The sequence below is a fragment of the Palaemon carinicauda genome, chromosome 41 (assembly GCF_036898095.1).
Source record: "Palaemon carinicauda isolate YSFRI2023 chromosome 41, ASM3689809v2, whole genome shotgun sequence".
In the NCBI taxonomy this organism is placed as follows: domain Eukaryota; kingdom Metazoa; phylum Arthropoda; class Malacostraca; order Decapoda; family Palaemonidae; genus Palaemon; species Palaemon carinicauda.
Window position 1 is genome coordinate 21,967,108 of NC_090765.1, and position 17,815 is coordinate 21,984,922.

Here is a 17,815-nt window from a genome sequence, read left to right on the forward strand (position 1 = left end):
TGAAATAGTATAGATTTCTATTACAAATTTGTATAAAATTTCATAATTGTGTTGGTAAGCCTAACTTCACAGAAATGATTAAAGGGTGCTGCAGGGTTGCCATTCGTACGATAATTATCGTACATGTACGATTATTTTAGGTCCGGTACGATGTACGATACATACCTTAGGTATATACAAGTGTATGTGTTTAATTAAAAATAATATTAAAATTTTTGAAATAAGTCAATCATGTAACTCCTTAATAATTATATTGAAATTATGTACGTTAATTTTGGTTGAAAAACGACAATTCTAAGGCTCATGTACGATAATCCAGTCGAAATAATCTGGTAACCCTAGCTGGCGCCTCACAGACGCAATGTCAGAGAAGGAGTGAGCGCAAGCTTTTGAAGTCAGTGTTACTGCTGAGTGTAAGGAGTACGTCAGTAGTAACTTGTTACTTATGGTATCGCAAATTTAACTACCATTACGATGAAATTCGCTGGAAGAATTATACCTCTTATATTATTAACAGGTAAATTAATGGCATATGCTGTATGAAATAGTATTAGCGAAGTAATAACGCGCATTTCCTAAGCTAAAATGTTTAGTTGAGGCTGAAGTATTTTTATCCTTCAGGTGTTATAGTCAAGATGTTAGGCCTGGCAAGTTTATACAGTAGACTTTAGAATTTTAGTAGCTTAGTCTTTGACAGCAGTAGGTAAATTCCTTGTTTGGAAGTTCTACACCAATGGCAATTTAATTGGTCAAAGCTTTTGGTCATAAACCTGAATTTGAAGTATATTTGTTACACTGGCTACCAGAATTTTAGGTCTATAAATTCTTATAAGTAAGTATATGTGGTTTGTTAAGTAAATATAACTTGACATGTTTGTTGTATTTCTTAACTATGATGAATCTCTCGGACTTTTAGGATGACATTAAAGAGTTTGATTTTAAATGTCAAGTCAAATTGCCTGGTCTTGCGTGCTTAGATAATTTGCAGACCACTTTTCTTACCCCCAAATGTGCACTGAGAAACAATTGCACATTTCCCCCATATGAACAGGTTACATAACAATGATAACTTCACAGGAACCCTTAGGTTCAAATGGGAAAAGGGCCACCGGTAAATTTTTAGTTTCAGCCAAATTTGGAAAAATGCAATAAAAATATATTTGTTGCATCAGAAATAGTGTGGTTTCAATGAATTTAACGTTTATTTTGACTGCAAACCAACCGATTTAGAGATTTACTATGTATACCCTAGTTCATCCCACCAATTATGGGGGACACCCTCTGGGAACCGGGGTTTTGGGTGGGGGAAGGGGGGGGGAGGGTGTTGGGGCATTGAATGATATTTGCAATAAATGAATAATTAATGTTCCAGCACCCCTCCCCCATACCCCTAACTAGGCCTACCGTGGGGAGGGGGGTAGGGCCCCCCAGCGACCCCCCCTTAAAGCCACAGTAATTTTCAGGGCACCACAGAACCTAACAAACCCACCTAACCTAACCTAGGGGCCCTGTACCCCTACCGGGGGGGGGGGCTTCGCCCCCCCTGCGACCCCCCTTATGGCCACAGTAATTTTCAAGGCACCACAGAACCTAACAAACCCACCTAACCTAACCTAGGGGCCCTGTACCCCTACCGGGGGGGGCTTCGCCCCCCCCTGCGACCCCCCCTTAAGGCCACAGTAATTTTCAGGGCACCACAGAACCTAACAAACCCACCTAACCTAACCTAGGGGCCCTGTACCCCTACCGGGAGGGCTTCGCCCCCCCTGCGACCCCCCCTTTAACCAGGGGTAAATTTGAATATATATATTTTGTTAAATCACTTCTTACCTTAAACGGAAGATGACGAAGATGTGGAAGGTTGTGGTTGACCCTCCTTTACAGATTTGGTACAATACCACACATGTCTATCCTCACGAAAATGTAAAGCCGAATCACATTTACCACACTGGACACTTAAAGGTAATACGGAATGCTCCCTTAGAAAACGATTCACTACTTCAGGAGTTCCATTATAATTCCCATGAAATCTGCCGATCACATCAAAATAGGAATAACGACATATTTCACACAACCATACCGGAGGATCCATGACAGTCAAGTGACGTGTGATGAAAATATAGAAACCGGAACTTTTGAAAACCGAAAACAAACGACAATCACGGGTTTCTCCCATAATGAAATGGGGAAAAAAACAAAATACTATCGTTTACAATGTTATATTGCACGAAAAACAGATCCTTGAAACAAGACTGAGAGACCAATGAATCGTCCAATAATAACCCTTGAAAAGAACCCAGTAGTATTTAGATTGGAGGAGCGACATTAGTGGGAGGAGCAAATGCGCATTCAAGCAAATATTGTCACATTGCGCAATGGGGAGGAGCCAAGTAAGATGAAAACAGATATACAAACTAACAAGAGCTACCTTGCGTGCCCATGGAAAGATATACACTAAACTTAGAAAAAGTCAAGACCTTCAATTCCTGAAATATTTTTTTTCTCTGTAAGTATGCATTAGCGACAATAATGTATTGAGAAGAAGTGTTTTGTTATCACGTGCTTTACTAGGAAAATATATTAATATAATACATTTCCCAATTTGGTTGAATCCAAAACTTTACCGGGCCACCTCTTAATTTGCTAATATTTACCATATTGTTGATTTCAGGGATACGTCCTAACCCAACTAATTTAAATCTGGGTAATAAATCTGTAATAGTTCACTGTCAACAGTAAACATCAAACCCTTCCGGTCCTCCCTAACCTCATCTGGGTAGCCATGTACCTGCTGGACCTTTGCTCCCGTGCGACCCCCACTCACGTAAACATGGCTAGGATGCCATATTCCTACTCACAGCATACTTGCCTAAGTATATGTGAATGATGTACTGGTAAAGTTATGCCAGTTATTCTTGGATGTTGTGCTCTAACAAGGATGTTTGTTTGTGCACAATATACAAACCCTTGTAATTAAAATTAGAGAGATTGATTTAGCTGAAGTATTTGTGGGGTGTATGTACGATGATGGACATTCCCCATAGCTCCCCTATTTTCAACACTATCGGTAGGAATACGGCAGTCTGAAGGAGGGCATAGGGGGCTTAGCCACTATGTTAGGTAAGTAATGACAAAGCTTTTAGTTAAGGTGGTGTTCTTGTCTGTCACTAAATAAAGGCTCCGATTTTGTTAACAGGCTGTTGAAGGGTGCAGACGAGGAGCACCGCCCCTTTCCCAGAGGAAATAGGTCACTTTTGATTAGGCCACTGACGAGTATGCATACTGTATACTTTCGGCTCCTTACCAAACTTTTTTTTTTTTTCTTCTTCTTCTGTTGCAGGAGGTGAATTATGTTGTTGTATTTGTTATGGAAGTTAAGGAAGATGTTTGTACCGAGCTGAGGAAGCCCCTCCCCTTTCCCAGATGAAATGGGTCACTTTTGATTAGGCCACTGACGAGTATGCATACTGTATACTTTCGGCTCCTTACCAAACTTTTTTTTTTTTTTTTCTTCAGTTGCAGGAGGTGAATTGTGTTGTTGTATTTGTTATGGAAGTTAAGGAAGATGTTTGTACCGAGCTGGGGAAGGATGGGCAGTGCAACTGGTTTATAAGTATATCAGTCGTAAATCTACACTACCTCTGCGCATCTTGTATGGGGCATGATAGTTCCTATTCATTACCATGTGCAGGTCGTGTTCTGTGCAATGGCAGGCATACACCCTGAAGGGAAAGAGGTGAGGTAAGCTGAATCTTCGTTGGGGTCTGTATTGGCAACGGCCAAGCAGACACTGAAAAAATCTTTTGCAGCTTTGGTCTCCTCAGGGGATGCAACTGCTGCCGCCATCCCTGATTTGGTCATTGGAAAGTATGCATCAGCAGCAGGGAGCTCAGCATTGGATGGCTTTTCAGGTTTTGGTGGTGCGTGGGGGTACCCACATTGTTCACTGTACCCATTCGAAAGGGTGGGGTCCCCATATGCTACACCTAAGGGCTTTGGTTCGAGTTTGAAAGCTACCCGGTACGAGCATATAAATCTCTTAGAGATGAAGGCAGCCTCTCTAGCCATCTAGCACTAGAGATGTTACGATGGAAAGAAGACAAGTCAGTGTCCCTATCAGCTCGCTTCATTCCAGGCAAGAAGAATGGTCTCGCCGACAATCTGCGCAGAGCGACACAGAAAGTGGGTTCCGAATGGTCTTTGAATCATCTGATAGCCCAGGACTTTGTGGGGTTCCCTGACTGTGGACCTGTTCACAACACCCCTGAACTTTAGGCTCCCGCTGTACTGTTTTCCAGTCCCGAACACTCAGGCTTTATGTCAGGATGCATTCCAAGAACGGTGGGACAATATTGACGCATTTCACCCCATTCATTGTGGATCTGCACCTTTTCTTAGATAACTTACAATGAGAATTCTTGAGTTGATGAACGACTTGCAGAAATGCTTTTGAAACTCTTTCCCTGACTAAGTGCTGATTTAAAGTTGTGAGATTTACCTTGATGTATTTGATTTAGTTATGACCTCTTTGCTGTTGTTCCATAGTGCTTATGTGCCCCAGGAAGGATTTTCAATGCTGTTGAACATGAAAACTAAACATCCATTACGGCTTAGTGTGGAACATGACCCTCGATTCTGCCTGTCTAACACTGCTCCTTGAATTGAGAAACTTGTTTGTAACAAATAGGCACACCCTTCACAATGATGTTTAGCATTGGTTGATAATGGAAATATAGTTTCAGACCTGCTTGTGTAGTATCATTCTAAAATAATTGGAATGTCAATGTTTCATCTCAATAAGATCAATATAATTTGAATCATATGATAATATTTTATGCTGTACCATTATAGATTGAGTTAAGTCACTAAATTACCAATTTGTTCGACGTCAGATTACTAGGGGGTTCGGGTATATGATCTTGTAGCAAAGGGGGTACTATACTGAAAAAAGGTTGAGAACCCCTGGATCTTTCCTCTTCGTTGGAGCTTTCCTTACTCGAACCCCTACGCCATGCAACATACCGTAATCTCACATTAAATACGGCATTAATACTCACTTTAGCATCAGCATAGAGAGTCAGTTAACTACATGGTCTCTCATACAACATCACCCATTCAAGGAGATAGGGGTAAGTGACACTCGACTTCGTCTCTGCGTTCACGGCTAAGACTCAAGATCCATTGGTCACGTATCCTAGATTCGGGGCCTACCGGATAGTGAGTCTCCATTCTGTAACCAATGATCCAGATCAGTTGTTACTTTGCCCAGTAAGGAGGTTGAGATATCTTAAATGTACAGCAGCAACAAGACCCCAGCTTTCTGCCTTATTCGTGAGCTTGAGCAGAACGAAGAGGAGGATCACCAAGAACACGATCTCTTCTTGGATTCGCAGTCATAGAGTTTGCTCTCCAACTCGACGACAGAGCTCATGATGCTAGGGGCATCGGTACGTCCCTGGCCTTTAAATGAACCTACCCAGTTTCTCAAGTTTTACAAGCGGACGTGTGGAAGCGTCAAACAACCTTTGCCGCCCACTACCTCAAAGACTTGACCCACAGAAGGCTCGATATGTTGACCATCAGCTCTGTGGTGGCTGCACAACAAGTGGGTTAAGATGACCTCAGGCTCCTTGTTGGACAGTAGTAGTTGGTTGGGGCATTGGTTCCCCGTGTTAAGTCTGGAATGAATGAGAGTATGTCTGGCATTTTCCCCTCTTAACTTTCCCCTCTCTTGGGGTACAGCTCCTTGTGTCCTCTGCAAGCTAGCTTCAGCATCTGCAGGTAAGAATCACTTCCCATGTGTATCCTAGTATAGATAATAATTAATTATACTGTTCACGTCCCCAATGTTTTCTTGCAAGGTTTCATTGGGGACGTCTATATATGTAAGACTCCTGTTTTTAGAACTTGACTTACCTAGACATTCAGATGCAATTTCTACAACCACTTTTTTTTTTTTTTCTCATCCTGCAATAACACACTGATGTATTAGCAAGATGTCAAGGTTTCTCCTTAGATACAATCTAGTATCGTTATAGGACAACACGCGTCAATGGCTAAGCCAGAAGCTGGACTTCTTCCACCTAAGAATGAGTCTTCCTATGTAAATGACGTAAGATTTGTTAGTGTTGGAACAAATGACAAATTTGGAAACAATTTGTTTTTTTCCCTAATTAATACAAACCTGTAGTTGTTTACAAAAATTGTCCCGCCATCACCTGTCTCCCTGAAGTCTTGCCTGCAATCAAAAGTGAGGCAGCTCTACTGACCCTCAACAGTGGGAAGGTAGGGTTGCCACCTCACACTTTTTCAATCTATTAGCTGCCTTACAGCTTCACCAAAAGATATATCCTATGTAAACAACTACAGGTTTGTATTAGTTATGGAAAAATACAAATTGTTTCCAAATTTTTCATGTAGAAATTAAGAATTTTGAAGTGAATCTTGACATATGGCAGCTGGTTCCCTTAAGTAAGGTCAAGTCATAATTTAAGTTGCTTTGATTTCGTATACAGAAGAATGCACCACACCTGTTACCAGACAGTGCCAATTATATGGCAATAGTATACTAGTGGGTAGCAATTGCAAGAGGGAAAATGGGAAATTTCTAAGGTAAGCTATTGATGCAAGCAAAGCTTTCGAGGTTGAAGCCCTATAAACCTCAGGTGAGCATAAAAATGATAGGTTTTTTCATTAAAATTTCAATTGTTTTCCTGATGTATTTTTTATCATTTTCAGTGCTTTTGCTGTACCTGACTACTGAGACTGAAGCGAGGGGTGGTGGTAGAGGTGGCGGTGGTAGAGGAGGTGGTTCTAGGGGAGGGTCTCGTGGTGGAGGATGGAGTTGGGGTGGAGGATCATCCTCCAAGGGTAGTTCCTCCAGGTCATCCAGTTCATCCTATGGTGGTGTTAGTGGTAGTAAAGGGTCATGGACAAGTGGGGGACGTACTTATCAGAAATTCGGTTCACCGAGTCGATGGTCCTACTCAGGTGGACGCCGATTCTACTACGTTGGTTATTACCATGGGCATCACTACCATGGACATCGCTATGGCAGGGGTGGTAGTTCTGATCCAGATGGTGAGTAAGATTTATGATTTTTTGTCTTATGATTTTAGTGAAGAAATGTGAATGGTAATGTTTAATATGGTAATAATGGGTACTTTGACTGGCAATCTCAGAGGTTATTTTTGGTATAGTATTTTACAATTTTTGGTTTCAACATTTCTTGTTTTGTTGCCTGTGATGTATAAGCAAGTAAGCTCAGTGCACTGTATGTTAACTTTATTGATAGAGAATACTGTTCCCAAGTTGCATGGATAGCACAAAAGATTTTTTCATTAGTTATTGAATTTTTAGAATTATGAATTATACAGTAGTTCCTCATTTTACAAGTTTTTGATTAATTAGTTCTGGGAGGAAGATTGCAACCTTAAATAGAAATAATGATAAAAAAGGCTTTCACTTTACCACTAGAGGAGATTCGTGGCGGATGTGTGAGAGACTAGACTGGAGGAAAAGGGATGGGTTACTGATTGGAAGGATAATGTTCCTCTATGAATAGTTTTTGGTAAATTATGAGTTCTCTCTTTTGAATTACGGTATGTTCACTACCACTAACTGAATCACTCAATTTATGCTTTAGGGACACTTGGTTGTCTTTTTTACATTCTTATGTTCCATTTTCACAATGAACCTATCCATAGACAACTGTTTTTACCTTATACTTAAAATACATGTAGCATGAAAATGGGGTAAACATTATGTGAATTCAGCGTTAATACTGTGAGTGGTGTATTGGCTTCATGTGACTGATTTTGTACTTCTCACATTAGTACTTGTCCACAAAAAAAAAAAAAAAAAAAAAAAAAAAGACTACTGTAGTATGGTGTAAAATTTTTTCCTTGAGACCAATGCAATACTATAAGCTAATTTAAATATTTATGGTCATATTCAAAATTCCTTGTAACCTGAGGCACTACTGTAATAGAAAATTTAAGATTTTTTTATCAAAGTTCACAGAAGACTTCTTAACAACAAATAACATTGAAGTCGGTACCATTGTGCAAAAGCTTTTTATTGGAATGCTAGAGGCAATGCATTATAAAGCAAGTTTTAGTTCAAATGGTTTCTGTATATTATCCCATTTGGAGTTTGTGAATTGATACCTTGCCAAATTTATTTTTTCAGTCAATTATTTTATGAAATTATTTAGTTTTGGCCATAGAGGAATTATATTCAAGAACTAATATCGTGCTATTCCTGTAACTCATAGATCATAGATAAGTCTTTGCAATTATATTTTTATAGATGAAATTTGATTTGAAATTGGATGAAATAAACTGAATTCTTGCGGTTGCATCTAAATGGGTTCAGTTAAATCAACAAAAATAAGTGTATCTTGTCTGTTATACAGTATACTGTATCTCTCTTTAACCATAGCATTTGAAAGTGTTTTTTTTTTTTTGTAAAATAGTATTTATTTTTAATGAGTAACCACTTGAAAACAAAAGACCTGGTATTAGAAAAAGATGTGTCCTAGAAAGTTCTTTTAACTGCCAAAATATTCTGTCTGTGAGGAGTAAACAGTTATCAAAGTATGATTGCTTTATGTAAGAGCTTGTCAACAGCTTGTTGTAGGAAAATACTGTAGCTTGGCATGATATCTCTGCTGTAAATTCATTGCCAAGAACCCTGGTATAGCAGAGATAAGGATTTATTGTTTGTCTACTTGTTTTGTTGAAATATATTTAGGCATTTATTTTCATTCTCATTTTCTTAAAGACACTTCTAATGGTTGATCTCTCCGCTGACCACATGGAGTCTTCAATGTGGATAGGTTGTTATGACACTTCAGACCAAATGAGCTTTCTTTTCCCTCTTGACAAACCAGTCACTGTTGTTGTTTACTTCCTTAATGATTGGGTAGCAGTATGTCTTTCAGTAGAGGCCACTAGTTTTCAGAAGTTCTTGGTGAACAGCAAAGTGACCATTTTCGTGATTTTTTTAACTTTTTTTTTTATTTAAGAATATGTAGAGTAAGACAGTTAGCCAGGATAACTCTTTATTCCTTGCAGAGTATCTGTTTGATCTCTTTAAATCTTGTTGTAGGTTTACAGTATAAAGACTGGGAGTAACGAATGACAGTGCATTACTATTTGGTGGAGAGGTTTTGGCTTTTGATGGACTCATGAATACTGTGTGGCTATGATTTCTTCTTTCCCACAACTATAGCTATTGAGCCCTTGTTTGAAATAGGGCATAGTTATTTTTTATGATACTGCTTTAATGTTTTTTTATCTGCCTGTTAATGCTTTGTGAGTTTTGCATGAATTTTTAGGTATTCCAGGATTAACTTTTTTAAGAGCAGGAAGGGTATTGTAATGTGCTGCCTTTCTATTCTGTAGACTGGTACAGTACAGTATACAGGAAAACCCTGATTGTAGACCTTAAAGTAGCTTTTCAATTAAACCTCAACATTCACATAATCCAGTAAATGGAATTATTCTGCTGAGTTGTTTTTATTCTGCTTGAGTTGTTTTTAAGTAAACAGGATGTTACTTATGTTTCTTGAGTAATTTACAGCAAAAATTCCTTCACACGGATCAGCTATTTACTGATGTTGTTTTGATGTCTCATATTGAGAAACTGGCTTTGATAGCTTGTATCTTTCAAGTCACTGCCATTAAAAGTAGACACTTTTACGTAGCATATACTGTAGCTTTTTATGACCTTGGTTTGAGAACTTGGTTGATACTGTTTGCAAGGTCTGTGGATTATGGCTAATTGAAATACTTATACTTTTTCCAAAGTTCATTCAGGTCTCCTGCATCTTCAGATGATGGAACTTCTATGATCAGTCTTTTTGAAGGCTGTCATGTTAAGCCTGCAGCAGAAAAGGGTAGAAGAGGCTCTTTAGCTATGGTAAGCAGCTCTTCTAGGAGAAGGACACTCCAAAATCAAACCATTGTTCTCTAGTCTTGGGTAGTGCCATAGCCTCTGTACCATGGTCTTCCACTGTCTTGGGTTAGAGTTCTCTTGCTTGGGGGTACACCCGGGCACACTGTTCTATCTAGTTTCTCTTCCTCTTGTTTTGTTAAAGTTTTTATAGTTTATATAGGAAATATTTATTTCAATGTTTTTGCTGTTCTTAGAATATTTTATTTTTCCTTGTTTCCTTTCCTCACTGGGCTATTTTCCTTGTTGGAGCCCCTGGGCTTATAGCATCCTGCTTTTCCAACTAGGGTTGTAGCTTAGCATTTAATAATAATAATAATAAAAGATCATTAGGCATTTACGTAAGATCCATTTACTACTCAACTTGCATCAGACTAGAAGATGGATTTTTTTTATTGATGTTAGTTTGAGAAGGAATTACTTTTGTGTACTGAGGATCTCCATCAGCATTAGCTGTTGCAATTGACTTATAGGAAGTTATTGAGATTTTCCATCCAGGGGTAGGTTTTTGTTTTATTTTGAAACATACTGAAACTTTATAAGGTTGTTTTGTTCCTACACGAATACAAGCCTTCGTCCTTTAATAGGTGAATGATTCGGCAAAGCTGGAACTGTGCTGTTTAAATTTATAAGAAGGGGGTGGTAGTTACAGCTGGGTGGCAGTTAAGCCCCGTTATAAAAAAATCATTAACTGAAACTTACTCCATGTGATCTTTTAAACACGCTCAATCATTATTTTCTTTTTTCATCTGGTTTTTCACTATTTTTTTTTTTTTTTACCTTACAAACTTTCCTCACTATCTGCATTCACTACTGTATATAGAAATGCAGAATGCACTAGCACATCCCAAATGGCATCAGTATGACATAAAAAACTTAAGGACAACAGCAAGAAAAACGTGACAATCTTAGTAAAAGTGCGCAAGGTAATGTATGAATGCTTGAGGTTTTCTGCATAAGCGTTTGTTACTATCAATTTTCTGTACACATTATCTATTAGGACCAGCACCCACCTTTATTTGGATGCAAATTTTGTTTTCATTGGATGTCTCCATTATTTTTAGCAAATATTTCTGCAAAAAGAGCATTCAATGACATACCAAGTGCATTATTATTATTATTGTTATTACTAGTTAAGCTACAACCCAAGTTGGAAAAGCAAGATGCTCTAAGCCCAAGGGCTCCAACAAGGAAAAATAGCCCAGTAAGGAAAGGAAATAAACGATATGAGAAATGATGAACAATTAGAAATATATTAAAAACAGTTACATCATCAAAACAGATTTCTTCCGTAACTGGAATACAAACCTACGCTATTTATTTAGGGGTATTATTTTCTGCAAAGCTGAGATGACGAGCCATTAAATTTTAACGAGGGTTAACTACCCATACTGCTAGTTAGCGGGGGTAGGGGCGGTTCGCTTGCTACCACTCCCACTCACACACTGGTGATTTAGCCCACTTTGCTTTTGGATCGGATGGTGTACGGTCGTTGCCGTTCCTTATTCTTCGCCGTTATTATTGGACTGCCGTTAGTTCTTTTGTGCTTTTTCTTTGTGTTGGTGTGCATTGTATGTGTGTTGACTTCTGCAACCATGCACTCCTGCTGTGAACTCGATGGTCGGCCTTGCGGAACCTCTTATGTCGGCTTTGGAGACTGATTGCCACACCTTTTGTCCCACCTGCAGAGGTCAGCGGTGTGGTAGTGAGTGTCGGGAGCTGTCTGCTTCCCAGTGGGAGAGGTTTGGGCGATGACGGAAGAAGGCTAAACAGGACGTTTCTCTTTTGAAGGTTCCTTCGAAGGGGGGGAAAACCGTCTTCTGACCTTCATCCGAAGCTCCTACTCGTTCGGCCTCTTCTGAGAGACCATCAAGTAGTAGCGTAAACCCTTTTACTGTACTTGTTTACTTATTTTGGGTTTCAATCCAACCCTCCACTGAAGTCGAGTGAACTACTTCTCGGGCGGGTTCATATTAATCATCTAACGAAACATTTTCATTATAACTTATACAATTCTTTGATTTTAGCATCTTCCAAATCATATGATCTTGTGAAAAGTAATGTCTTTAGTTTCTTCTTGAATTCAATTGCTCCCTTTAGGTCCTTCATTTCAGTTGGCAGTTTATTATAGTGTCTAGGCACACAGTAGCTAAAAGCCCTTTCACCAAATTTACTATTTGTTCTTGGTTCAGATAGTCTATGTTTGTCACTCATGTGTCTTGTGTTAACATTTGTTTCTAGTTCTAGTTTATTCAGGCATTCTTTTAGATATTTTGGTTCAGTATCTTAAACGTTAGTAAGAGTAGCTTGTATTCAATTCTCGCTTTTACCAGTAGCCAGTGTAATTTAATTAGTGCAGGGGTAGTTCTTTCCATATAGTGTAGTCCTTTTATTAATCTAGCGGCTCTGTTTTGTACTCTCTGAATTTTCTTCAACTGATAATTTGGTAAGCCATAGAACAGTGAGTTGCAGTAATCAATTCTTGAAAATATGTGGTGATTAATGAGTATGGCCATAGATTTTTCATCTAAGTATTTACTAATAAATGTTATGTTTCTAATATGATAGTTACAATTTCTTGCCATATTATTTATATGTTCGTTCATTGTCAGTCTATCATCCAAGATTCCTGACAGATTTCTTTAGGTCAATGATCGATTGACCTATTTCAATTCTTTGGAAGCATTCGATTCTTTTTATATCTTTCTCATTTCCAAAAATAATGCATTCACTTTTGTCTTCATTGAGCTTGAGCTTTTTTGTTAACATTCAAGCCTTAATGTCATTCATTATTTCATGTATCTTTCTTTTAGCTTTATCAACTGATTCTATTGGGAAATAGAACTGTGTATCATCAGCGTATATTTTAAACTTAACTCTGTGAGTTTCAAGTATATTTGCCAGTTCAATCGTGTAAATTTCAAACAGGAGAGGACCTAGTACACTGCCTTGAGGCATCCCTTTGGTTAGTTTTCTTGTCTCAGATTCAACATTTGATATTACTACTTTAACTTTGCGGTTTTCAAGATAACTCACAAACCAGTCGTGTGCTCTTTCTACGATGCCCACTGCTTTAAGGTCTTCCATCAGATATGTATGTTCTACAGTATCAAATGCTGCAGTTAGATCAAGCATTACAAGAATGCAACACTTGCCATTTGCTATAATTTCTGTTATGTCATTTTTTATCGCTAACACTGTTGTTTCTGTGGAGTAATTTTCTCTGTATGCAGATTGATCATCGGGTATGGCATTAGATTTTTTCAGATATTTCCAGGTTTGTTCGTGTACAGCAGTTTCAATAATTTTCGAAAAATATGACACATTTGATAATGGCCTAGGCCTATATGAACTTAAATTGTTTGCATCACCTTTCCCTTTATACACAGGCTTGATACAAGCAACTTTTTCACAATCAGGGAAAACTGCCTGTGTTAGACTCATATTTACCATGTTTCGGTAGGTCTCTTGTAGTCTGGTGAAATTTTCTGCATCTTTTACATCATTAATTGGAAATGGATCATTTCCGCAGTAGGTTTTTTTTACTTTCTTTATTATTCTCATATAATCACTCTGACTTAACTCTTTGAATACCCTTAGCTTATTTACACCTGTTGCTGATGTATTCCTTCGCTCTGTTGCGCTGATGTTGTGAAAACTGGAGCAGATTTGATTTATTTTTTCCTCAAAATAATCAATAAAATCATTTGCAAGGCATTTAGGATCATTAGTTATGTCAGGCAACACTTTCTGTCTTTAGACCTAATAGTTTTTTTAGGTTCTTATTTATTTTCCGTGGGTCATTTTCATTGCACACTTTTTTATAATAGGCCTTTTTTTTTTAACTAAGATAAGGTAATTGTAGCGATTTCTAGCTGCTTTGTAATGTTGCCAATTTTCATTATTTTTATTTCTTTTCCATTTATCCTCCATTTTTCTTTTCCTTTTTTTCTCTTCGTGTAATTCATTATCAAACCAGTTCGATTTTTCTTTAATTACGGCCAACCCCGGTCCTCGAGAGATGGTGTTGCCTCCCCTAGCAAAGCGGCCCCACCTCTCCCCCAGGGTGAGGCCTTGTCTATGTCTTCTGTTTTACAGGTATGGTCATCCTTGGGGCTTCTGGGTCCGCCCTCCAAGGACTCCTTGCTGCAGCTCATCCTCCAGGGTGCAAGTGTGTAGCCGTTGTCGTCAACTTCAGAGGTAGATCCTCTTGCTCTCGTCGATGTTGTGATGTCAGAGGTGTCTTCTGTGGCTTCTGACGACACCCCTGCCCTGCCAAACTCTCCAGCTGTTGCTACCAACTTGGTTTCCACTAGTCCTGATCATCCTTTGAGGGGGAAACTTAGTCCTACATCCGTCTCTCCTGCAGGTGTTTCTTCCCCTTGGAGAAGTTCTCTCATAGAGACTCCTCTTCGGAGGACTGCTGCTGCTCATGGTCTGTTTGCTGATCCAACGGCCCCTAGAGGGGGTTTCCGTTGCAGAGCTCGCCCTCTGTTTTGCCTTAGTCGTCCTTCACCATTGGTGAAAAGGCGCCTCCTCATCTTTTCAGCCTCACCATCACAGAAGTCCCCCTGCAGAGGAGTCTCCGCTTCAGTCGTCTCCTGGCCGACGACTTTCGCCCGTTCCTGAACCTTCTCCCAATGATGCTGCTGCTAGTCCTCGGACTTCTGTCCTGGACTCTTCTGTAGATGGTTCGCGATCTTCATCGGTGGATGTTCGCCCTTCCAAAGGGCACATCCCTGTTCCTGTACTTCTTACCAGCCGACCTACCATCACCGTTCCTGTTTCCGGTGCTGCCTCCTGAGGCTCTTCCTAAGCATGCAACTGTGCGCCAACACTCCAGCCTGCTCCATCACGCTTTACAGAGCGCCCACGCTCTCCAGCTCGTCAGCGCTCTACAACACTTTGGTGAGCGTTAGACTAACAGCCTTCACCTGCTCGTTCTCAGCGCCTTCCAATGTCCCAGTGATCTCCCGATCGCCAGCGCTCTCCAGCTCAACCTCGCCATAGAGAGCAATGTTTGCCAGCTCGCCCGCGCTCACCAGCCAACCTACGCTTGCCAGCGCAACTGCGCTCTCCAGACCGAGCTCGCCAGCGCTCACCCAACCCTTAGCGTGCTCCTGTGCAACTTCGGTCTCCAGCTCTCCAACGCTCTCCTATACTACAGCATTCTCTCAAGCTACAGCGCTCTCCTGTGCTCAAGCGATCCACTGCGCATCTGCGCTCTCCACTGCCGTAGCTCCCTCGATAACCTCTGGCTCGCTGGCACTCTCCAGCTCGCCAGCGCTCACCTGCGCTCCAACGTTCCACTGAAGTTGCTATCCAGCAACTTCCTAAGCAGTGCCGTAATGGGCGGCAGTACTCGCCTGCACTCTTCTGGGCAGTCTAAAGGGACTGCACAACACCCTGCGCTCTTCTGGGCAGTCTAAAGGGACTGCACAACACCCTGCGCATGGTCTTACTGTGCGCCAACGCTCTCCAGCACGCCGCGCTCTCCTGTGCATTCTAAAGAAACCGCAGTGTCTTACTCCATGGCAACGCTCTCCTGCACTCCCGCGCCCTACTGCGCATTCTACTAAAACTGCACAACACCTTGCACAGCGCTCTTCTGCGTACTTGCGCTCACAGTTTCAGTGCTCGCCAATGCACCAGTGCTTGCTAACGCACCAGAGCTGGCCAATGCACAGGTGCTCTCCAACGCGCCAGCGCTCACCTGCGCACTCGCGCAGTGACCAGCAACAGGAACAAAATATTTACAGGTCACCATCGCCTCGTTCCCCTCCCTGCAAATGCCTTTCAGCACATACTCCGTGGAAAGGGGGAATGGGCCTCTACAGAAGGGTTCAGGATTCCGAAACTCCCTTCCTCCAAGGCAGACCCACCTACAGCAGAGACTCCTGGTAGGGAACCTTCGGTCCTTCTTTTCAGGGGATCTGTCTGACACTGCGTCAGTCAGTCAGCAACCATGGTTCAGTGCTATGGTCAGGGCAGCGGTACAGGCCTTCAATCCTGATCTGTCTGGCATTTCTTCGGAGCATCCTACAGCTCCAGGAGACCCTCTGCAAGGAACCATGGCTTCTTTTTCTCCCCTGAAGAGGAAAGAGGAGTCTCAGACATGGTCACTTCCTTGAGGGTAAAGCTGACTCCAGTTAGACCATCAAGGTCTGGTCCTCCTGCATCTTCCTCCGTATACTCTCCTACCTCACCTCTGCCGAGGCAGTTGCGTGAGGAAAAGACCTCCTCCCTTCCACCTTCGGAGGAAGCCTCCCCTCACGTGGAGAGTTCCCCACCATCAAAGGAAATCAGGAGGGACACGACATCTCGGCCTTCGATACTGGAGTCCTATCTCCTTCCTCGGAAGGAGTCCAAGGACTCTAAGACTCTTCCGAAATCGACTTCTAGGGCTTTTAAGTCTACAGAGACAGCCAGTCACTCGAGGGATGTCCGCGACCCACCCCGAGAAGAGCTCTCGGGGATGTAAGAAGAAGACTGCTGCAAGTCCAACGTCTGAAGAAGAGCAAAAATAGTCAGAACATGCATTCTGGCAGGTTTTTACTCTCATAAGGGTTCTCAGTGGGTTTACCGACACAGAGATACCCTCACAAGAGGGCAAAGACACAGTTTTAGACCGTGTCTTTGGCACCCAGAAACCCTCAAAGACCAGTGCAGCCTTGCCCTGGTCTCAGGGGCGGAAGGGTGCCAGTGTTAGGATCGCCCTACAGCTCTCTGAACATGCCTTTTCCCAATGTTCTGGCTCTACCAATAAGCTTCTCCCACATCCTCATGTCCAACAGAGGAGGTATTTTGAGATTCTAGATGAGCCTCGTCCAGCTCTTCCTCTCTATCACTCCTAGGAAGAGCTCACCAAAATAGTCTCTCTAGAGAGACTCTCCAACTGACAGATCTCTTTCTCAGCAACCGAGATTCTTAACCAGGAGAAGGTCACAAAGTACGCCATGCAGGCTACTTCGTGGCTTGATGTCTGGTTAGGGACCTTGGGAATCCTGGTACAGACTGAGGATTTCTCCAACGAACATACCAGGAAAGCAATGGAGACTTTCCTGCTCTCAGGCACTCGCACGATCGAGTTTCTTGCCCACCAAGTTTCGAACTTGTGGGCAAAAACCATCCTGAAACGATGGGATGCAGTGTCTAAGAGATTCCACCAACAAGTCCTAAATGCCGAGATCGCTAGGCTCAGATATTCCTCTCTAGAGGGAGCCCATCTATTTGAACCTAAGGATGTGGAACATGCTGCTGAGAGATGGAGGAAGTCCCATCAGGACTCCCTCCTCCATAGGGCTTTGACTTCCAAGCCTTATAAACTACCAGCTCCTCAGCAGTCCCGTCCAGCCAAGACCACGACGAACAAGACAGCAGCGAAGACCACGGTGCCTAAGAAGCCCTTTCCTGCAAAGGACAGGAAAGGCACTAATTCCTCCAGGGGAGGAAAATATCCTAGAGGGTGCGGCCGAGGCTGCAAACGCTAGGACAGGCACTCCCCCTGCTTGTCCATCAGTAGGGGGATGCCTACAAAGTTGCTTAGACAGGTGGAAGCAACTCTGGAACTGAATCCTGGACAATCTGTGATTCGTCCAGGGTATCACATCCCGTTCATAACATCTCTCCCTCCCCTGACCAAGAATCCAGTGTCTATAGACTCCTTTGTCATTGGATCAACAAAGGGGCTGGCCCTTCAGGCAGAAGTCCAGGAGGTCCTCAACGGGTCCCCAGGCTTCTTCAGTCGATTCTTTCTTGTGAAAAAGGCGTCTGGAGGCTGGAGACCAGTCATCGACCTCTCGGCTCTGAACAAGTTTGTCAAACAAACTCCATTCAGCACGGAGACTGCAGACATGGT

At 41.7% G+C, this 17,815-nt stretch overlaps 1 protein-coding gene across 1 annotated transcript in view; it reads left to right on the plus strand.

Annotated features, from left to right (window-relative positions):
• Positions 1 to 358: 358 nt before the first annotated feature.
• LOC137632313 (protein piccolo-like) overlaps positions 359 to 17,815 on the plus strand; it is an 80,682-nt gene continuing 63,225 nt past the window's right edge. Inside the window, exons 1-2 of the mRNA XM_068364230.1 lie at positions 359 to 517; positions 6,739 to 7,080. Coding sequence (XP_068220331.1) covers positions 475 to 517; positions 6,739 to 7,080 — 385 coding nt within the window. The 5' untranslated portion in view covers positions 359 to 474. The remainder of the gene's footprint in view (positions 518 to 6,738; positions 7,081 to 17,815) is intronic.